Consider the following 18094-nt stretch of genomic DNA (forward strand, 5'->3'; position numbering starts at 1 on the left):
GGCAGGCCACCAGGGCCCACTGCACCAGTGTGACATCTACCAGTCCACCCAGGCGGGGGCCAAACTCCAGTATGTGGCAGGGATGGAGAACAAGAGGAGGGGCTGAGGGAAGAGGCTGGTGGAGGGTGCTTCTGTGGGGAGCTGCCTGCTCTGCTTGGAACACCACAAAGCCAGCATGTACGGTGTCTTGTGGAGTAACTCTTTCCCCTCTCCTCTATTCCTTCATATTCTTTCCCTCTCTCCATCCCCTCTCCCTCTCTTTTCTTCCCTTCTTCCCTCTCTCCCTCCCTCTTTCCCCTGTCTTTCTTACATATCAAATATTAAGTAGGCCTTCAGCTGCCATGGGTCAGGCAAATATCCCCTACCAGCCTCACGGAGACCCCAACCCTAGAGTTCTTTTACTGATGAGGGACAAATGAGCAATGGTATTGTGGTGGGCCCGCCCTGTGTCCCCCATGCCTACAGTGGACACTGTTTGGCAGGCAGGTGTTGCAGGCTGGCTGCTCCAGGCCCTGGCAGGAGGTGCTGAAGGACCTGGTAGGCTCAGATGCCCTGGATGCCAAGGCACTGCTGGAGTACTTCCAACCAGTCAGCCAGTGGCTGCAGGAGCAGAATCAGCGGAATGGTGAAGTCCTAGGCTGGCCGGAGTATCAGTGGCGTCCACCATTACCCGACAACTATCCAGAGGGCATTGGTAAAGCTCTGGGTGAGGGCGGACTGGGACCAAGAGAAGTCCTGGCCTCTGGCCTCTGGGCCCAAGCTGTAGCTTCCTGGTCAGTCTGCTGCCAGCTGAGCCCTGGTGTCCTTTGCTTCGATGCCAAGCTGCCCCTGGGCTCATCCTCAGGGTTCTACAGCAAAAATGGGTATGTCTTTCTCCCAGGATCCTAGAGACAGTGTGCCCAAGCCTGAGGGCCCCTGGGGTCAGGCTGGCTGGCTCTTGCTCTATGAGGTCACACTACAGGCTCAGCTCTTATTGGCCAGTGGTGGGGGCTGCAGGGCTCTGCTCTCCTGCGGCCATGGGCCAAGGTTGGGCTACTCCAGGACTGCCCAGCTTCCTCTTCCTGCTACTCTTCTGCGGGCACCCTCTATTGGTCCTGAGTCAGGTGACCACTGACCACGTGACAGCCAACCAGGAGATAACAAACCAGGCAACAACCAGAAGCCAGACAACATCTCACCAAGCAACAATCAGCCAGACAACCCAGTTCCCAAGTGGGACTCCTGGAAGGGAGCAGGGCCGTGAGGGGGCAAGGAGCCAGGGACCAGCAGGAGGGAACTCCAATGAGACCACACCTTGTGATAAGGAAGACAAGGCCTGTCTGTTTTCCTCCTCACCTCCTACAGACCTAGAGACTGATGAAGCCAAGGCTGGCAGGTTCGTGGAGGAGTATGACCGGACAGCCCAGGTGTTGTGGAACGAGTACGCAGAGGCCAACTGGCAATATAACACCAACATCACCATAGAGGGCAGCAAGATTCTGGTAGGAGCCACTTCCACCAACTCCAACACACACACACACACACACACACACACACACACACACACACGGCACCACGCTGTCAAAATTGGTAAAAAAAAAAAAATCTAAACAGAGTATTTAAAACAATACTCTGTTTCCAGTTTAGTGGGCTTGGACTCCACACCTGAGCGAATTTTTCTGGTTTACCATTCTCTAGGACTCTCAAACTAATTCACTGCACATCAGTGACTTATAACATTAGAACGTTATAACATCAGCGTTATAAGTGACTTATAAACGATGTTAGTGTCACTTCTTAAAGGACCGACAGCCTGTCAACACTGAGGGATCATTCCCCTGTACCTTGGCCCTTCCTCTGTGACCGAGTATACATTATACTACAGAAAGCCAACTAGCCATGTACTCCAACCATTGGGTGCTAATGTTGACTGAAGACCCACTATGTGTTGCAGCCCCTGGGTCCTTGGTACCTCAACTTCTCTTCCTGCACACACCCCTTGGCAGTTATGCATAAGCAGTGAAATTCTTCCCATTTCAAAGATGCAATTCCTGAGTACTCAGGTCAGGAGGGCTTCTATCAGCACACTGCCTTCATCCTGATGACACTGAAGGCATGCTAAGCTCCTTCTCCCTACCTGCTAGACTGCAGCCATCTGCCGAGGAACTCATACCGAACCTGATGTGTTAGCAGACGGTCCAGGTTGAAGTGGAGGGTATTTGTCAGGGCAAGGATACCAGCCTAATGAAACGACACTCCTCACCACCTTCATAGACTCTCCTACACAGAGGTCATGCCAAATATCCTGAGCCTGTGACACCGCCCCCTTGTGCCCTCAGCTTCAGAAAAACAAGGAAGTGTCCAACCACACCCTGAAATATGGCACCTGGGCCAAGATGTTCGATGTGAGCAACTTTCAAAACCCCACCATCAAGCGGATCATAAAGAAGGTTCAGAACATGGACCGGGCAGTCCTGCCTCCCCAGGAGTTAGAAGAGGTATGTGGCCATGCAGAGCAGTGAGTGGAGACTGCTGGGAAGTGAGCCATTCTGGGACTGAGTCCATGCTACTCTCTTGATTTGCTAAGTTTTAATATGGGCCATGTCTGCATGTCTCCACATTTCCCGTAACTGTAACACTTGGAGGGTACATGCTCCCATGGGTCCCACCCATGGTACCTGGCACCAGACCAAAATGGGGGGCTCCTCACTACCCTTCCCTTCCCCTTACAGTACAACCAGATCCTGCTAGACATGGAGACAACTTACAGCATAGCCAACGTTTGCTACACAAATGGCACTTGTCTGCCATTGGAGCCTGGTGAGATTACCCCTGGATGAAAGGGGAGGACTGGCTGGTAGGGATGAGGATACTGTCAAGGGGAGGGCTTTCTGGACTCCTTTCCACGGGTAGAACTGCTCTGCCCCCACTGAGAACCAGAGCCCCGTTCAAATTTCCCTAATCCTCTGCTTCTGTAAAGTTGTCTCACGCGCCCAGAATTCCTCAGGTCTCCTTTCCCTTCTCCATGCGCCTCAGAGCAGCAGACTCTTAAGCATGTGTTTCAGAGGCCCAGACCCCAAAAAGGAGAGTCACAGACCTTCTAGCCTTAAGTCTCCACCTCCTCTGACCTCCTTAGAATGTCCTCCCTCGCTGAGGGAGATTGCTGGAAAGGAAATGGGAGCGAATGAATCATAGAAGAGGCCCACAGCCCTAGAAATGCCAAATTAGAACGTGGCCTCCTGTTCCTAGCTGATACCGTTCCACACCATCCCTTGGCGACTGAACCTTTCCGCAGAGAACCGGTTATGAACTGGCTCATAACCACCTCTCTCCAGACACTTGTTTCTCTTCAACCTGTGTCCCCTTTGCCAAGGTTCACTCTGGCCCCACTAATATCCACACAGATACTCACACAGCTCACTCTTCCCAAGGCTGGTGAGCCAGTCATAAGCATTCTTTTCGAGGAATCTTTACCAGAAGTTGTTTCCTCCTAACCCCACCCCAGCTCCCAGGTCAGAACAAGAACAAACAGAAGGGGAAGTGGAAAATAAACAGGAGGAAGAGAGAGGCCCAGAGCAGTGTCTGCCCTATAGGTAGTGGATGTGGTTACTCACGCAGAGGGTGAGTGAACATCTCCATGCTTCACGCACACGGGCGTGTAAGAACTCCTAGGACATGCATGCATGCATGTCTGGGTGTATATTTCTAAATGTGTATATTTAAAAAAATATTTGAATAGTATTTGGTATCCCTGCCATACAGTATTTTGATCTAGGCCATCTGGTCATAGACATGGTAATTAAAAGGTCCGTGTAGACCAGTGACTCATCAGAAAGCAGACACAGAAATCTGAAAGCAAGTCTTTTTCAATGAAAGCTAATTAAGTTTACCTTTTGCTGTGACAAGTGTATATGACATAGAATGTTCCAGAACAGAGACCCTAAGCACAAGTTCAACAGTGAGGGCTTGGGCTACACTAGATCCTCCAAGCCTTTTCCATGTAGGCCAGGGTCAAGGCAGGAGGGGAAGGCACCAGTTTCAAGATAGACGCCTGCAGTCTTGTGGGGCCCTTACCCCGGCCTAAGAATTGGATGCTACCTCTGTTCTTACTGGGGGTTTCTCACGCAGAGTGGCATTCACAGGACATAAACACAGGGTCTCTTCCTTCCTGGGGACAGCTCAGATCTTGCCTCTACTCAGCCCTTACCGCTACAGTTTGATTAATTTCAGCCCAACGACAATTTGCAAAGGATGCTGGGGGTCCCTAGGGCCATAGCAATGAGAAGGCACAGCTCCCTGCTCAGGGGCAGTGCTCTCTCATTCCATGTCCACATCCCTGGGAGGACTACAGTCACTTCCTTGTTTAGAGATATGGAAAGAGATAGGTCCGTGGGAGAGAGCCCTTGAACTCAGGCCCGTGAAACTCCATAAACCATTTCTCCCGGGAAAGGGAATTTATGAGAGAACCTTTTGTTTCTGCTCTGGCCTAGCCATGTCCTATATGTGGACACAAGCATGTCATTAAGATGCTCATAAGAGAAGAACAAGGCTATCCCTTTCAGGGTGTCTGAGGTTGTGTACGGGCAGCATGTCACCCCAGGTGGGCACCCTGGAGCTGCTCATGGCCACTAGCTCCCCATCTTCCCCACTCTCGCTAGACTTCCTGCCCATTTTTGTCATTTCCCAAGTGCTCTTAGCAGTTTTATTCCAACTCTGAAACTCTATGACCAAGTTCCCTCATAAACAGATGAGAGGTAAGGCCATGAACCAAGGCTCAAGTTATCCGACCCCTTCCTTCCAGATCTGACAAATATAATGGCCACATCCCGGAAATATGATGAGTTGCTATGGGCGTGGAAGAGTTGGCGAGACAAGGTGGGGAGAGCCATCCTTCCCGTTTTCCCAAAGTACGTGGAATTCTCCAACAAGATAGCCAAGCTTAACGGTGAGTTACCAGTGCTGGTACCTCTGGCTGGCTGCTCCTCAGCACCTTAGACTCCTCAGAGGTCCTCTGGGATCCTCAGGCTAGGGACAAGTAGGGCCCTAGAGGTGTCAGGGACATATTGGGTGAGTGATGGCTGTTGGGATAACTCAGCTGCATCTCCTGTGCAGGCTACGCTGATGGAGGGGACACATGGAGAGCCTTATACGAGTCTGACAACTTGGAGCAAGAACTGGAAAAGCTGTACCAGGAGCTGCAGCCACTCTACCTGAACCTGCATGCCTACGTGCGCCGTTCCCTGCACCGCCATTATGGAGCCGAGTACATCAACCTGGATGGTCCCATTCCTGCCCACCTGCTAGGTAAGGACATGGGTCCAGCTTCAAGGAGGTGGACAATGAAGGGGCAGGATAGTGCTGGCCACAAGGCAGAGATCAAGCCAGAATAGTGACAGAACCTGAAGCTCTGAGGGAGCATGACCAAGACTGGAGTGAAAAGGGTTTGGGGGAACTTCCCACTCATCTTTCATACCACAAATGTTGTTTGTTTGTGGTGCTGAGGACTGAACCCAGGGCCTTATATGTGGCAGGCAATTGCTCTGACCCACTCTCTCCAGCTTTTCTGGTGCCGTGGCAGCCACAGAATTAAGATGTACAAGCCTTTTACCATCTTTTAGAGGGAAGACCACATTACCCATCATGCCCTGAGACAGCAAGATCCAGGAGTCTTGGTGTGGGGCTTGGGGAAGTTTCATATGAACCTTGAAAGATGTGAGGTTTTGGCAGGGATAGGGTGGAGGGTCTGGGTCAAGGTGTGACAATAGAGTCTTCTAGGGCTTTAAATATTAAAATAACCCTGAGCGTATGAAGGAGAAAGGGGAGGAACACAGTGAAAGAGAGAAGAGCTAGGGGGAAGACAGAGGCTGTTATGCTCTGCCCCTATTGGATCAGTACTTTCCTGGTGTTATTACGAACAGTGAAGCCAGAGAGAGCACATTTAGAGGTCATTTGGAAGACGTCCCCCCAGAAGGTGGTTCTACTGTGGGTCTGATTCTCACTCACTTGGAGCGTTGCTGCATCCCAAGAGCCTGACCCTCCTCCATCCCTCTTTGGGGGAGTCCAAAGACAATCTAAGTAGACATCAACTCAGTGACCAAGAACACGGAGCCCAGGAAGGACGCAGGACAATCCAGGTGGCCAGGGATCCAGGCTGGGGCTGAGAATTTCATCTCCAGTGATGAGAGAAGAAAGCCCATAGTATAGTATATAGTATAGTATAGTATAGTATAGTATAGTATAGTATAGTATAGTATAGTATAGTATACAGAACCTGAAGCTCTGAGGGAGCATGGCCAAGACTGGAGTGAAAAGGGTTTGGGGGAACTTCCCACTCATCTTTCGTACCACAAATGTTGTTTGTTTGTGTTATAAATGTTGTGTTGTTGTTTTATATAATAGTATAGTAATAGTATAGCATAGCATAGCATAGCATAGCATAGCATAGCATAGCATAGCATAGCATAGCATAGCATACTTCCCCCACCAGCATTCCCATCCCCTTCTCATCTCTCCACCAATCTCCCTCTGACACACTCTCCCTCAGCTACGGTAGACCCCTGACTCTATGTGGATTTTTGAACTTTCCACTCGTTCTGAATGTCCCTCTCCTCTCCAGTCCTGGAGAGCAGGACTCTTAAATCGACACTAAACTCTGGGGCATTAGCCATTTGTGGCCTGCTAGCATTTAAAACCAATCTCATCTCTTAGGAGTTATGAACGCCTCTTGGGATTATGTAATTCTCTCCAGACCCAAGGTCCTCTGCTACACAGTACCAGGAAGCAGGCAGGATTACAAGTTATTATATGCCATGTGCTTTGGGTCGGTGTTTGGAAGTGATGGTCATGGGTGCCGATGCTCCGGGGACTTGGATTTCTCTTGTGGAGGACTCCTTTACACCTCATGAGTAGTGAAGACTACCTTGATTCCTAATGCCTAGCAAGGGTTTCACCTGCAACCAATATTGGAAGTGACCTTGTGGGCTGGGTATGTAGGTGGGAGACCCGTACATCAAATAGCCAGCACAGTCTGCAAACAGTTGGTACTCAAGAGATACCACCTTGATTGACAGGATTGGGATCTGGCTCCTCTTCCTGCAGATTTCTCTGAGTCTACATGATTACATTTCCTCTCTGTCATCTCTTTCCTCCTTGCTTCCAGGGAACATGTGGGCACAGACCTGGTCCAACATCTATGATTTGGTGGCGCCCTTCCCTTCTGCTCCCAATTTAGATGCCACGGAGGCCATGATAAAGCAGGTCAGTGAAGCTAAGACAGCCATCTGTGAACCTCCTGAGGGAACGAGGGAGGGCAGTCCCAGATGGAAGGACAGATACTCTCCCTCCCTCTAGTATAGCCCTCTCACATCCTCTCTCCTGTCACAATGGTGTCTGTCAATCAGAAACCCCAGTTTGCAAAGAACTCTCTGTGCTTGCAGGGATGGACACCCAGAAGGATATTTAAGGAAGCTGACAATTTCTTTACCTCCCTGGGGCTGTTACCTGTGCCCGATGAGTTCTGGAACAAGTCCATGTTAGAGAAGCCAACCGATGGAAGGGAGGTGGTGTGCCATGCCTCAGCCTGGGATTTCTACAATGGCAAGGACTTCAGGTCTGTCTGATTGGAACTAGGACCCTTATCCTAAGTCCAGGGACAAGGATATGGCTCTATGGCTATCCCCTCAACTGGAGTGAACAGGACAGATGGAGGCAGTTTGGGATGACATTGAGAATCAAGAGTCAAGGAGTTTGAATCAGTTCCAGGCATGAGAATCAGGTTGGGAAATTCCACCTAAGAAAGTTATCGGCAGCTCTTTCAGTGGTCAGTTGGATGCTTAAGGTCACAGACCTGATGTAAGTAGGTTCTGTGTATGCTGCAAAACTTCCTTTACATATTGCTGGCCCTTCCTGTGGGTATACCGCTGGTACACAGGGAGGCACACTCACCGATGACAGACAAGGCATTGTTCTTATACAGTTGGGGTTAATTACCTACAGCTGTCTAACAGACTGCCCCAAAATCTAGTGGCATCAAATAACTAGCTAATCCTCAAGGTTCCATGTGCTGTGCAGGAGAGCTTCAGGCAGTGCACCGTGAAAGCGCCCTTACTCAGCAGTGACAGACATCTCAGAGTATTTAAAAACTTAATTAGGCCAGCAAGGTGTCTCAGAAAATAAAGGTGCTTGCCATCACCTCTAATGACCTGAGTCTAATCCTCCAAATCCACATGGCAGAGGAAGAGAACGGACTTTCAAAAAATGCTGTCCTTCGATGGCCCTGGGCATACCATGGCAGGTGCACACACACATAAATATATAAACCCTTACAACTTTAATAAACTGGCACTGGGGGAAGTGACTCCTAGGGGTTTGTGAAGGCTGGAAAAGCATTCTGTCACTAAGTCACGCTCTAGACACAGCTGGAGTAATTTTAACGTCTCATCTGGAACCATTTGCCCAGGATGTAGTTTTGGCTATTGGCTGAGTTTTTCAGTTTTCCTCCACATGCCTAGGTTAGAATGTTCAAGGTGACCTGGTTAGGGTGTCTGCTTAGTGTGGCTGGAGAAGCTTGGGGTTGATCAGGGATCTTTTTGGCACAGGCTGGCAGATGTATTAAAGCAGAAGCAGCCAGGCTTTTCAGTGGCTAAATTTAAAACTGGCACAGAGTCCTGTCTGCTATGGGTCCCTCCCACCTCCGGCATTCCTCTTTTTAAACAGAGTCTCACTATATAACTTAGGCTGACATTGAACTTGTGATGATCCTCCTGCCTGAGGCTCCCAAGTGCTGGGACCTCAGGTATCTTTATCTTTAACCTTACATGTCTACCACATTCTATTGGCTATAGAAAGTCCCAAGGACAACTCAGATTCAAAGGAAGGGGGGAAGACTATGTCTGGGTTGAGGCAGAGATACAGTCTCCAGCTGACGAAGTGTCCATATAAGACAAGTGGATACAAAGCCAGGACAGAAACAAAGTGGGGTTCGTGGGGTTGGGGAGTGCTGCCTTAGCCTTGGGCCCTTTGAAGGCATTAGGGCTTGGAGCTGTAAGGTCCAGGTACATTGCCAAGGTGATCGGGGATCACAGGGGTGAGGATTCCTGTGGGAATCCTTCTTTATGGGGAGTCAGATACAAGGTAGACAGACTCCACCCTCAGTGGGTCGGGGATGTTGGGCAGCTCCTCCTCCCCCTCCCCGTAAGAAAGAACTATGAGGCGAACCCGCACTGAGTGACTATGCTTAGATCCTAGGCAGAAGTGCCCATCATTGGAAGCGGCTTGTAGAAGAGAGAGAGAGGGACTGACACAGGAGGCAGAAGCCTCCTGGGTTGGACAGCTCTGTAACTGCCATCCAGCCCTGGCTATTAGCATTCTTCAAGTGAATCTACTCCGTGGTTTTGGATTAAATGAGATGCAGATTACCACAGCCTGTATGTTCCCCTGGAATCTCCAACCCTGGAAGATAAAGTTCATGGGAAAACACTGGACAGACATTCTACAATGTTCATAATTTATGTCTTTGGGCCTGCAGAGCCCAAAGCAATAGACAGGGTGGATTGGAGCTACTCAGGGAAGCTAGGGACAGAGGGATGGCTACAATGACCTTTAGAAACTACTAGCCCTCAGGCTACATCTTTCTTAGGATAGCTTGATTTCTCCTTCCCATCATGCCATGCTCCTTGCATACACGGGGAGCATGTCTGCTTCATATGATGCATGCACCGTGGTCCCTTTGCACCTTTGATATTCTAACACCCCTTCTCCCAATCCCTGTTCCTAGGATCAAGCAGTGTACCTCTGTGAACATGGAGGACTTGGTGGTAGCCCATCACGAAATGGGCCACATCCAGTATTTCATGCAGTACAAAGACTTACCTGTGACCTTTCGGGAGGGTGCCAACCCCGGCTTTCATGAGGCTATCGGAGATGTTCTAGCTCTGTCGGTGTCTACCCCAAAGCATCTCCACAGTCTCAACCTGCTCAGCAGTGAAGGCAGCGGCTACGGTGAGAGAGGGCAGGGACCCTGTTGTCCAGGCTGGGAACACAGAAGGGGTAACATACTTGGGAGGTGGGAAGGAAGATTTTGTAGACCCCCCATACCCTGCACAAAGATCTAAGATAGACCATTAGGAAGGGAAGAAGACCCCCAGCAGGATGAGCCTGAGAGGAAATCACACAGATCATCCTAAGAAGGGTGAAGAGATTCAGTACCTTCCTCCCCTCCCCCGACTCATGAGCCTGAGGCTGTGTTCTTTCTGTCTTTCCCTTGCCAGAGTATGACATCAACTTTCTAATGAAGATGGCCCTCGACAAGATCGCCTTTATCCCCTTCAGCTACCTCATTGACCAGTGGCGCTGGAGGGTCTTTGATGGAAGTATCACCAAGGAGAACTACAACCAGGAGTGGTGGAGCCTCAGGTTCTAGAACGCTCTGGTGGGGCTGTGGATGGGAAGGGATTTCTGAAATGTCTGTATGTGCTTTGAGTGTCTACAGATGAGCCAGTGAAGTGTGTGTGAGCACATACCAGTGATGGGGTCCCCTGGGGGTGGCTGCATGCAGGAACACAGCATACAGGACTAGAGGACATTCTGATGCAGGAACCATTCTTCATGTAAAAAAATGACCACCCCCCTCTCAACTTCTTTCTCTCTAAACTCACCCTCTTCTCACATCTTCCTCTCTGACAGGCTGAAGTATCAGGGTCTCTGCCCTCCAGTGCCTAGATCCCAAGGTGACTTTGACCCAGGGTCCAAGTTCCACGTTCCGGCAAATGTGCCGTACATCAGGTAAGACTAAAGGGAGGAGAGGGCGCCATGAAGGGTGGTGTCCCTTGGGTTCATGTTTAAACTTTCACGACTGGGCACTCCATGATGGAGGTGCTCCATCAGACCTGCAGGAGCTGGCTCATGACACATGGTGTCTGGGTCCACTCACCTGGTACCAAAGCCATTTCTTTAAATGTTCCTTGGATAACATGAGAGTCCCCGTCAACTAAACAGTTAAAACCAGAAACTTCACCAGAAGATTGGCTATTAGTTGCAAGGCCTAGTCTAGGGAGGATTTCTGTTTCAAAACAGGTTTCATTCTGCATCCCAGGCTAGCCTATAGCTAACTGTGTAGTTCGGGCAGGCCTTAAATTTACAGCAGTCCTCCTATCTTAACCTAGCCTGGAAACGGAGCCACCACACCCACCACTGACAGGGCAGTTGCCACATGGCTGGATACCCCATTGCTTGGGGCTGACATGGGCCCCATTGATTGATTTGCTTTGAAACAAGATCCCTTTGTGGGGCCTTTTGAGTCCAATTGAACAAACTGCCTGCAGCACATATTGAGTTATATCTGAAATATTCTGTAGTGTGTAGCCCAGGACAGAAGGCCCTGTTTATGTAGGAGGCTGGGTGGTTAGGGACAAGTTACCAGCTTGAGGCTCAGAGGACATTCTTTGAACAATGTCCTCTATCTCTATGATTATCCATATTCTCACCTTGATCTCAACACAAGGGCTAACAATTCAGCCACCTTTCTACAGAGAACATACTGGGGACCTGGTAGCTGTGATCCTCCATTGTGAATTATTCTCTTAAGTGCGTTGCGTCAACCCACTGGCCTGTGCGTCATTCAGCCATAGCATAAGTGGCCAAGGCAGTTCCTTTCCTTCCTCATGCTCTTGGGAGATGGGGTGGGGCAGGGGTGCTTACTCAGGGGGAGGAAGGATGGGTATGGGATCCAGAGTTGTGACTAGGCAGATCTCAGGACAGAGTCCCTGGTACCCAGGCTAGTACCTGGTACCCAGGCTACAGAGGTCAGAGAAGGCCTCTCAAGAAGGCTAAGCTGCTCACAGGACTTGCCTCTAGTAATCTCTGGAGGCCAAGGGGAGGCAGGCCCTGACACCAGGACTAAAGTCAGCACATACTAGGATGAATGGAGTCTGGGACCTGGAAAGAAAGACAGCACTCACTCTCCAAGGTTACAGAGGACCAAGGAGCAAGAGGAGTCATTGCTGGGACCCATCAGCCTTGACCTAGACAGTGCCCTAGTGAGGACCTTGAGGGACAGGTCTCCGGTGAGGCCATTACCACCTACTAGATCTCTTAAAGTCCCAGCACATAGTCTTGCCTTGAGATGGACCCTGTGACAGTGGCCCAGCTTAAGCACAATTATCCAGAGAGGAGTAAGCAAAGGAGACTTGGCTCTCTAGAAAAACACATCTCACCGGCCTGCAGCCTGCATAAACACCATGGAAGTGCCAGGGGAGTGGGTAACAAACGGCTTTTGCCCAGAATCCAAAGGAAGGAGCCTGTTCCGCTACTCAGAATGTTTAAAACCAGAGTTGGTATGGTTGCCCAGGCTTGACTGGCAGATTCCCACCAGGAAATTCCTGCTACCTCAGATAAGACTGTTCTTGCTGCCTTCCCTACTGAGAAGGCCCAACCACGTCTACAGGCTCCACCCAGCAATCCCTAGCCTTCTGCTCCATCGATGGAAACCACACAGCCTGCCAAGGCTTTGATGGGCTCTTTTGTTAACCTCTTCGTGCCTGCTCTTTGGATCCCCTTGGAGCAGGAATGTAGGCAGCCTGTGGGTGGGCAGCAGCCACACAGGCATAGCTGGGAAGATAGGACCAAAGGCAATGGTGACATCCTGACTGCATCCAGTGTCTCCCATGATTGTCAGAGGGGCTGGGTATGAACAAGCCCCTCCATCTCCACCCCACTCTACCTTCCCTCTAGTCTAGACACTTCACCCACGACGCATGTCATCCCCCTCCCCAACTCCAGGTACTTCATCAGCTTCATCATCCAGTTCCAGTTCCACGAGGCGCTGTGTCACGCAGCCGGGCACACGGGTCCACTGCACAAGTGCGACATCTACCAATCCAAGGAAGCAGGGAAGCTCCTGGCGTGAGTGTCCTTGAACCTCCTTTGACTCTTTGGCCCTGAGAAACCACAAAAGCTATCCTAGGACCAAGAACAGCCAGGAAGAGCCTGAATCACCACCCTTGACATGTCACCTCTAAGGGGGACACTGGAGTCCCTGGAGCCTCCCCTCTCCACCCCTGCCTCAGACCTACTCAGGCTTTCCCAATCCTAAAGGGATGTCTAGGCTGGGAAAATGGGTTTGAAGAAAGAGTGTCAGACTAGGTAAGAGAACCCAGGTCCTTCTTACTCAGTTTCCCTTTCTCGGGGCTTCCCCTCAGGGATGCCATGAAGCTGGGCTATAGTAAGCCGTGGCCAGAGGCCATGAAGCTGATCACAGGCCAGCCTAACATGTCAGCCTCCGCCATGCTGAATTACTTCAAGCCACTGACAGAATGGCTCGTCACTGAGAACAGGAGACATGGAGAGACACTGGGCTGGCCCGAGTACAACTGGACACCAAACACGGGTACTACTACTCACCCCACCTCCAGTCCCAGGCCCAGCTCCCAGAGCTCATATAGGGCTGAACCCCATCCCCAGTCCAGACAGACTCCAGTCTGATCTCAGAGCAAGAACAGGGGCGCCAGAACACAAGACCCCAGCCCACCTGTCGCCCTGCCCACCGCCCTGTCTCCTTGCTTCCTCGCTCAGCTCGTGCAGAAGGCTCCCTCTCAGAGTCCAACCGCGTCAACTTCCTGGGCATGTACCTGGAGCCGCAGCAGGCCCGTGTGGGGCAGTGGGTGCTGCTCTTCCTAGGCGTCGCCCTGCTGGTGGCCACCGTGGGTCTCGCTCATCGACTCTACAACATCCACAACCATCACAGCCTCCGCCGGCCCCACCGTGGGCCCCAGTTTGGATCTGAGGTGGAGCTCAGACACTCCTGAGATGACTTTGCTGGCAAGGCCAGCAGAGGAGTGTCCCATAAGAAACTGGATGGGGGACATGGTGTTTGAGTGGAACATACCCTAGCTGAGCCTTCCTCCTTTGCTGTCCCCATCCACTCTGCCCCCCAGGCCCAGCCCCCATTCTCTAGATACCCAGCATCTAACATGGACTTCCCTGCCTAGTCTCTGTGAATACAATTAAAGGTCCCCCCCCAACACCTGAGTCTGTGTCCCTTGTGGGAAGCCAGGGACAGGACCAGCTGCTTGCCTGTCTCCTGACAGTCCAGCAGGACCCTTTACTGGTTGCCTTCTCAGTCTTTCTCCAAGCAGGAACCTAATCCCAAGTGCTCTGGACCCCATCCCCCACAACCTTTCCCACCAGCCTTCCTAACCCACCAGCCCTGGTGAGGTGGCTTGTGTCCTGCTCACCCATGCACTTGCCAGGGAGGATCCTAGGAAACAGAAAGGAAGCAGGTACTGTGGGCTGCCTCCTGCTTTACATGTGGATACACTATGGATGGCTCATCCTGCTCCACAGTGACCTCTGTGTGGGTGGGTGTCTCAGGGGGAAGGCCCTGGATGCCCTGGAAGGGCCTGACTCACGAGCACGGACCATGCCAAAGCCCTGCTGGTTCACAAGTAGACAGCCTGGGTTCCCTGATGGAGCCACGCAGGCTCTGCCCATGGGAAAGAGCATTAACCGGTGACCACACAGTGGGTTCCCTGCTACAGCCCACCTCCTCATCCCAGAACACATCCCCTCAGCCTAAGCCATCCTTTGGAAGGCTTACTTGGATTTTGGGGGTGTTGCTTGAAGTAACTTTTTAATCTACATATTTATGTAGTAAATTTGGGAAATCTGAATTAAAAGCCCATGATAGCAACATCAAGAAATATAAGCACTGTTAGCACTCTGGTATCGTCCAGTCTTTTTTATTTTTCTCTAGATATAAATGAGGTACCACTATATTCTATGTGTCTTTTTTCCCTTTAACATAAATGCATCTGTTTTTAAAAAATAATTACCAAACCTAGCTCTTGGCCAAATGGAAAATGGTCAGATTCCAGCTGGGTCCCACTTCTGTTAGTACCCTCAGCCCAAATTGTCTCTAGGCTTTGCATCTCTCTCTCTCTCTCTCTCTCTCTCTCTCTCTCTCTCTCTCTCTCTCTCTCTCTCTGTGTGTGTGTGTGTGTGTGTGATGTATCTGTGTATGTGTGCTCTCTCTCTCTCTCCCCCCTCTCTGTGTGTGTGTGTTTGTGTGTGTGTGTGTGTTATCTGTATGTGCAGGGGTATGGAGTTGAGGAATTTTGGATTTACAAGAGGGTGGAAGTTTACAATTCAGCAAGACAATGAAACTTATAAACACACCCTCTGGATTGTTCCAAGCTATATAACCACAGACTTTAGTTCCCCTACCCCACCCCCTTCCCTTTTGCAATTTGTTTGCCAGACAAAGGTCATTGTCACATAACCTCCTTTCCTATTTTTATAAACTACAGAGGTTCATGCTGCCTCTCAGGGCTGTGGGCAACGTGAGGTCACCAGCCTTCACCCAAAGGACCATGCTTCAGGCTGAGGGCAAAGGATTTCACCATGTGGTTACTGTGGCAAACTTATCTACTGTCTGTGTGTGTATGTGTGCATGTGCATTTGCTTTTGTGTGTGTGTGTCTACATGAGTGCCTGCACATGTGCATGTGAGCTAGCTAGCACCCTGTGTAGAGGTCAGAAGACAACTTACAGAAGTCTGTTCCCTACTTCCAGCATGATTCTGTGGATGGAACTCAGGCTGACAGGTTTGTTTACCAAGAGCTTAACCCAGCCCTTCCTTGGGTTGTATTGTATGGGGCATGTGCGCATGCAGACACCGTGGAGCACTTCTGGAGGTCAGAGGACAGCTTGCAGGGGTTGGGTCATTCCTTATACTGTGTGGGACCTGGGGACCAAACTCGGGCTGTCAGACTTGACAAGTGCCTTTAGTCACTGAGTCATTTTGCCAGCCCTCCACTTTATTTTTTGAGACGAAGTTTCTCACAGAACCAGGAGCTCACCAATTCCACTAGACTACTGGCCCCCAGGGATCCAAGTATTACTGCTTCTGCCAGGTCTGGATGTGCCCAGCCATGCCCAGCTTTTACAAGGGTGCTGGGGATTTGAACCCAGGTCCTTGCAAGCACTTCCCCAGTGGAGTTGTCATCCTAGTCTCCCCACCCCAACTTTTTGAAACATTACAATTGTTTTGGATTTATTGTATTCTGAGACAGAGGTCTTGCTGTGTGATCCAGGCTGACCTCAGATTTTCCTCTGGCCTCAGCCTCCTGAGTACTAGGGTTATATACATACGCCAACATTCTCAAACATTACATTCGTCCAAATTCCTGTTTATGCTTCTGTGGGTGAAAAGGAAGGGATGGAGTCTACCTGGAAGTTGGCAGGGAGAGAGAGAGAGAGAGAGAGAGAGAGAGAGATCCTCTTGCTTCGGTGTCTCCAGTACTGGAATTCCAGATGTGAGCGACCACACCTGGCCACCTGACAACACACATTCTTTATGACTCATTCAGAGGTTTTATTTTATTTTAAATTGCATTTGTTTATCGGGGGCTGCTCACCACAGCACACGTGGGGACGTCCGAGGACAACGTCTTTCCTCAGTGGCATCTGCTCTGTTCACTGTCTCTGCCATTGGGCACAGGCTCTGGAACCAGAGCAGTTGGATTTGAGTCCAACTGTGTCTATACACAAGCCCCTCTCCTTGTCTCCATCTGAAAATGGGATGTTGGTCAAAGTGAAAGTCCCCTCATGGGGCCAGTACCTGGAAAGTCCTCTGGGGGACAGGTTACTAAGGCACATCTGACTTTACATTTCCTTCTACTTGAGAAGATTTACTTATGAGTTGTGTCATGTGTTGTGGGTGTGGCTCAGCCAGTGCCTGCCTAGCACTCACAAAACTCTGGAGGTGATCCCCAGTACCACATAAACCAGAAGTAAAGACATGCCTGCAGAGCTAAGGGGCTAGGAGGAGGAATCAGGAGTTCAAGATCATCCTCAGCTTGATAAGCCAGCCTGGGTTCCTGGAGACGCAGCCAAGAAAGAAAAGGGTTGAGGCAGGGAAGAAAGAAGGTAGGAAAAAGAAATCAAGCCTGGCTGAGGCTTTATGAAAGGTGTCATATCTGTACTGTAGATGGTGACTGGCTGCTGGACCCAGGTACCAGTGCTTTGTGGCAGCACTGTGACCTCCCATGTGGCCACAGGGCTCCAGCCCCTACTCACCCACTCAGTGCTATTTTGTTTGGGGTTTTTTTTTCCCCTCTGTTATCTGGGGAGTCCCTTTTCTTGTACGTCTTCTAGCTCAGCCCTGAATTTTGCATTTCACATTTGCTGAGCAAGGTGACATGCGCCTTTGATTCTAGAATTCCCAAGATTAAGGCAGGAACATATTTAGTTCCAGACCAATCAGCCTTAGGCTACAGAGCAAGACACGCTACCAACAATGCAAAACCTTATGCTCCTTTTAGACATGGGGCTTGCCGTGCGCCATCAAGCCTGGTGTCCCAAATTCTGTTTTACCATCAAGTCTATTCCTGAAGAAAGAAGGGCTTCTCCGTAAGCTTCAGTCAGCCCATGCCTCTTTCCTTGGTCTTTAACGGGATTTAGTATGTTTTGACAACAATGAATAATATTCAGGGGTAGGGTTGTGTGGTTGGTTTCAGTGGTCCTGGTATGAGCACAGGGGTGAGCGGTCCTAGGCTGAGGGTAAAGGAGACACAGGGTAGAGTCTACAAGTACAGGAGAATCTGAGAAGAAATCCTAACTTGTGCAGACTGGGTTGCTCTTCTAAGTTCTATGCCACGGAGTGTTTGGGAGTCTCCAAGAGCTAGCAGGAAAGAGAGTCTTGTGGTCGGTTTGGACACCTGAACGGAGGGTTCCAGCCATACTTCTTCACACCCCATAAGTAGGAGCCCTGACAGCTCCTACTGAAGCAGGTATGTTGGAAAGAGAAAGGGAGCCCTGGAGTTGATCACATGTCTCCTGAGAGAAAAAAGATAAAAAAAAATAAAATGCGGGCCTAAGATGTCAAGTCAGAAGAACCTGGGAGTTCTACTAGGTTTTTAGAGTCTAAAGATCCAAAAGTATACCTTCTGTCCATCCATCAGTCCATCCATCCATGCATTCATCTGTCTCTCCCACCAACACCCCACTTAAGTGATCCCAGCCTGTGAGGAGAGAGGCCTCATCCATCCCTAGCTAAAGCCCAAGAGTTCCTCCAACCCCAGGGGAAAATGAGCAAATAGAATAAAAGTCAGATTCTCCTC

General features: G+C 50.3%; 1 protein-coding gene across 2 annotated transcripts; it reads left to right on the forward strand.

The window, feature by feature from the left end:
* Positions 1-548: 548 nt before the first annotated feature.
* On the forward strand, positions 549-14692 carry LOC114632022 (angiotensin-converting enzyme). 2 transcript variants are annotated; one of them, XM_028780441.1, is made up of 14 exons: positions 549-706; positions 1345-1481; positions 2319-2477; positions 2712-2799; positions 4781-4924; positions 5092-5283; positions 7139-7236; positions 7416-7588; positions 9755-9978; positions 10248-10392; positions 10663-10761; positions 12757-12879; positions 13176-13363; positions 13549-14692. In XM_028780441.1, the coding sequence occupies exons 3-14, from the start codon at positions 2376-2378 to the stop codon at positions 13779-13781; spliced, it is 1809 nt and encodes a 602-aa protein (XP_028636274.1). In that variant the 5' UTR covers positions 549-706; positions 1345-1481; positions 2319-2375; the 3' UTR covers positions 13782-14692. The 2 variants fall into 2 exon arrangements, with proteins under 2 accessions (XP_028636274.1, XP_028636273.1); XM_028780440.1 differs by lacking the exon at positions 549-706 and having other exon boundaries at positions 999-1481.
* The last annotated feature ends 3402 nt before the right edge of the window (positions 14693-18094 follow it).

The sequence above is a fragment of the Grammomys surdaster genome, unplaced genomic scaffold (genome assembly GCF_004785775.1).
Source record: "Grammomys surdaster isolate TR1022 unplaced genomic scaffold, NIH_TR_1.0 371, whole genome shotgun sequence".
In the NCBI taxonomy this organism is placed as follows: Eukaryota; Metazoa; Chordata; class Mammalia; order Rodentia; family Muridae; genus Grammomys; species Grammomys surdaster.